This window comes from Myotis davidii, unplaced genomic scaffold (assembly GCF_000327345.1).
Source record: "Myotis davidii unplaced genomic scaffold, ASM32734v1 scaffold430, whole genome shotgun sequence".
NCBI lineage: Eukaryota > Metazoa > Chordata > Mammalia > Chiroptera > Vespertilionidae > Myotis > Myotis davidii.
In genome coordinates, this window is record NW_006285247.1 from 1,619,274 (window position 1) to 1,620,372 (window position 1,099).

The following is a 1,099-nucleotide window of genomic DNA, read 5'->3' on the forward strand; positions in this document are numbered from 1 at the left end:
ACTTCTAGTTATTATTGAAATTATTTATGTCATTTGTTGAGTAACAGCTTGTAATAAGATTAAGACTCCACTTGAATTTTATTTTACCTCCATCAGTGACAGTTCCGTGCTTTTCCCAGGACTTTAGCTCATAAATAAAAGCCATTTCCAGTTCAAAGAACTGAGAGAAGGACATTGTTTTTTAACAATTCCACTCACCTCTTTTTTTAGCCAGTCGTTTTCCCAGATCTCCCGGTAGCTGCCCTTGTCGATGAACCGCACGGCATTCTGAAAGACAATTTCGCTCTAAGGACGAGTCACCGTGGCGTTTCACAAGTTTAGCACTGATGTTGCAAGTCAACTTACCTGGTCGTTCCTTTTAAATTCTGTTTTGCAAATACTTTGGAAACACACCTAGGAACTTTTCGTTCCGCTGTTCTGGCTTTACTATCTATCCTACTGCATTGTTTTTACTGGTTTACACTGCCTACGACAGGCAACTGAGTGAACTGGACAACGGCTGTCTATTCAATTTAGTCTCTGCTGTGACCCAGTCTGACTGCCATGGTGAAATCAAATCACTAATGATCTGCTTCACAATTAAGACGGCTAAGCTGTAGTGACCAAACATTCTTCAAGTTGATGGTCAAACACATGACCCAACCTATAGTAAAAGCGCAAATAATTACATTACTAACTTTCTAATCAAAGATTTCTGCGAGTCAGTAATAACAATAGTACATATTTACAATCCTAACATATCTATCCCTAAAGTACTTTTATATGGATACCATGTTACCAATTCAATATTCAGCCACTGACGGGCACAACTGAAAGAAGAGAAATTAGGAAAAATCTTCAAGTTCATAAACATGGACAGAAATAAGTTTAACATATGTTAAGGGTAAATTTATCCCTTAGAGTTGGAAGATTTGCAATAATTTTTTTTCTTTAAACCAGGCTAATTAAAGTAAGAGTGGACCTACTAGTACATTTCCTAGGAACCAGGAACTTCTATACTTTTGCTACAACCCATTACTTCTCAAGTTTCCTCAAACACAGAATTTCATTTGGACAAAAGCAGGGAGTAGCTCATAACTGAAGTTATTTGGATAACAGA

The 1,099-nt window shown here is 37.1% G+C and overlaps 1 protein-coding gene across 1 annotated transcript in view; it reads right to left on the reverse strand.

Moving 5' to 3' along the window:
• Positions 1-1,099, reverse strand: part of CCDC83 (coiled-coil domain containing 83) — a 46,779-nt gene that overhangs the window by 19,892 nt on the left and 25,788 nt on the right. Inside the window, exon 7 of the mRNA XM_015558856.1 lies at positions 199-267. Coding sequence (XP_015414342.1) covers positions 199-267 — 69 coding nt within the window. The remainder of the gene's footprint in view (positions 1-198; positions 268-1,099) is intronic.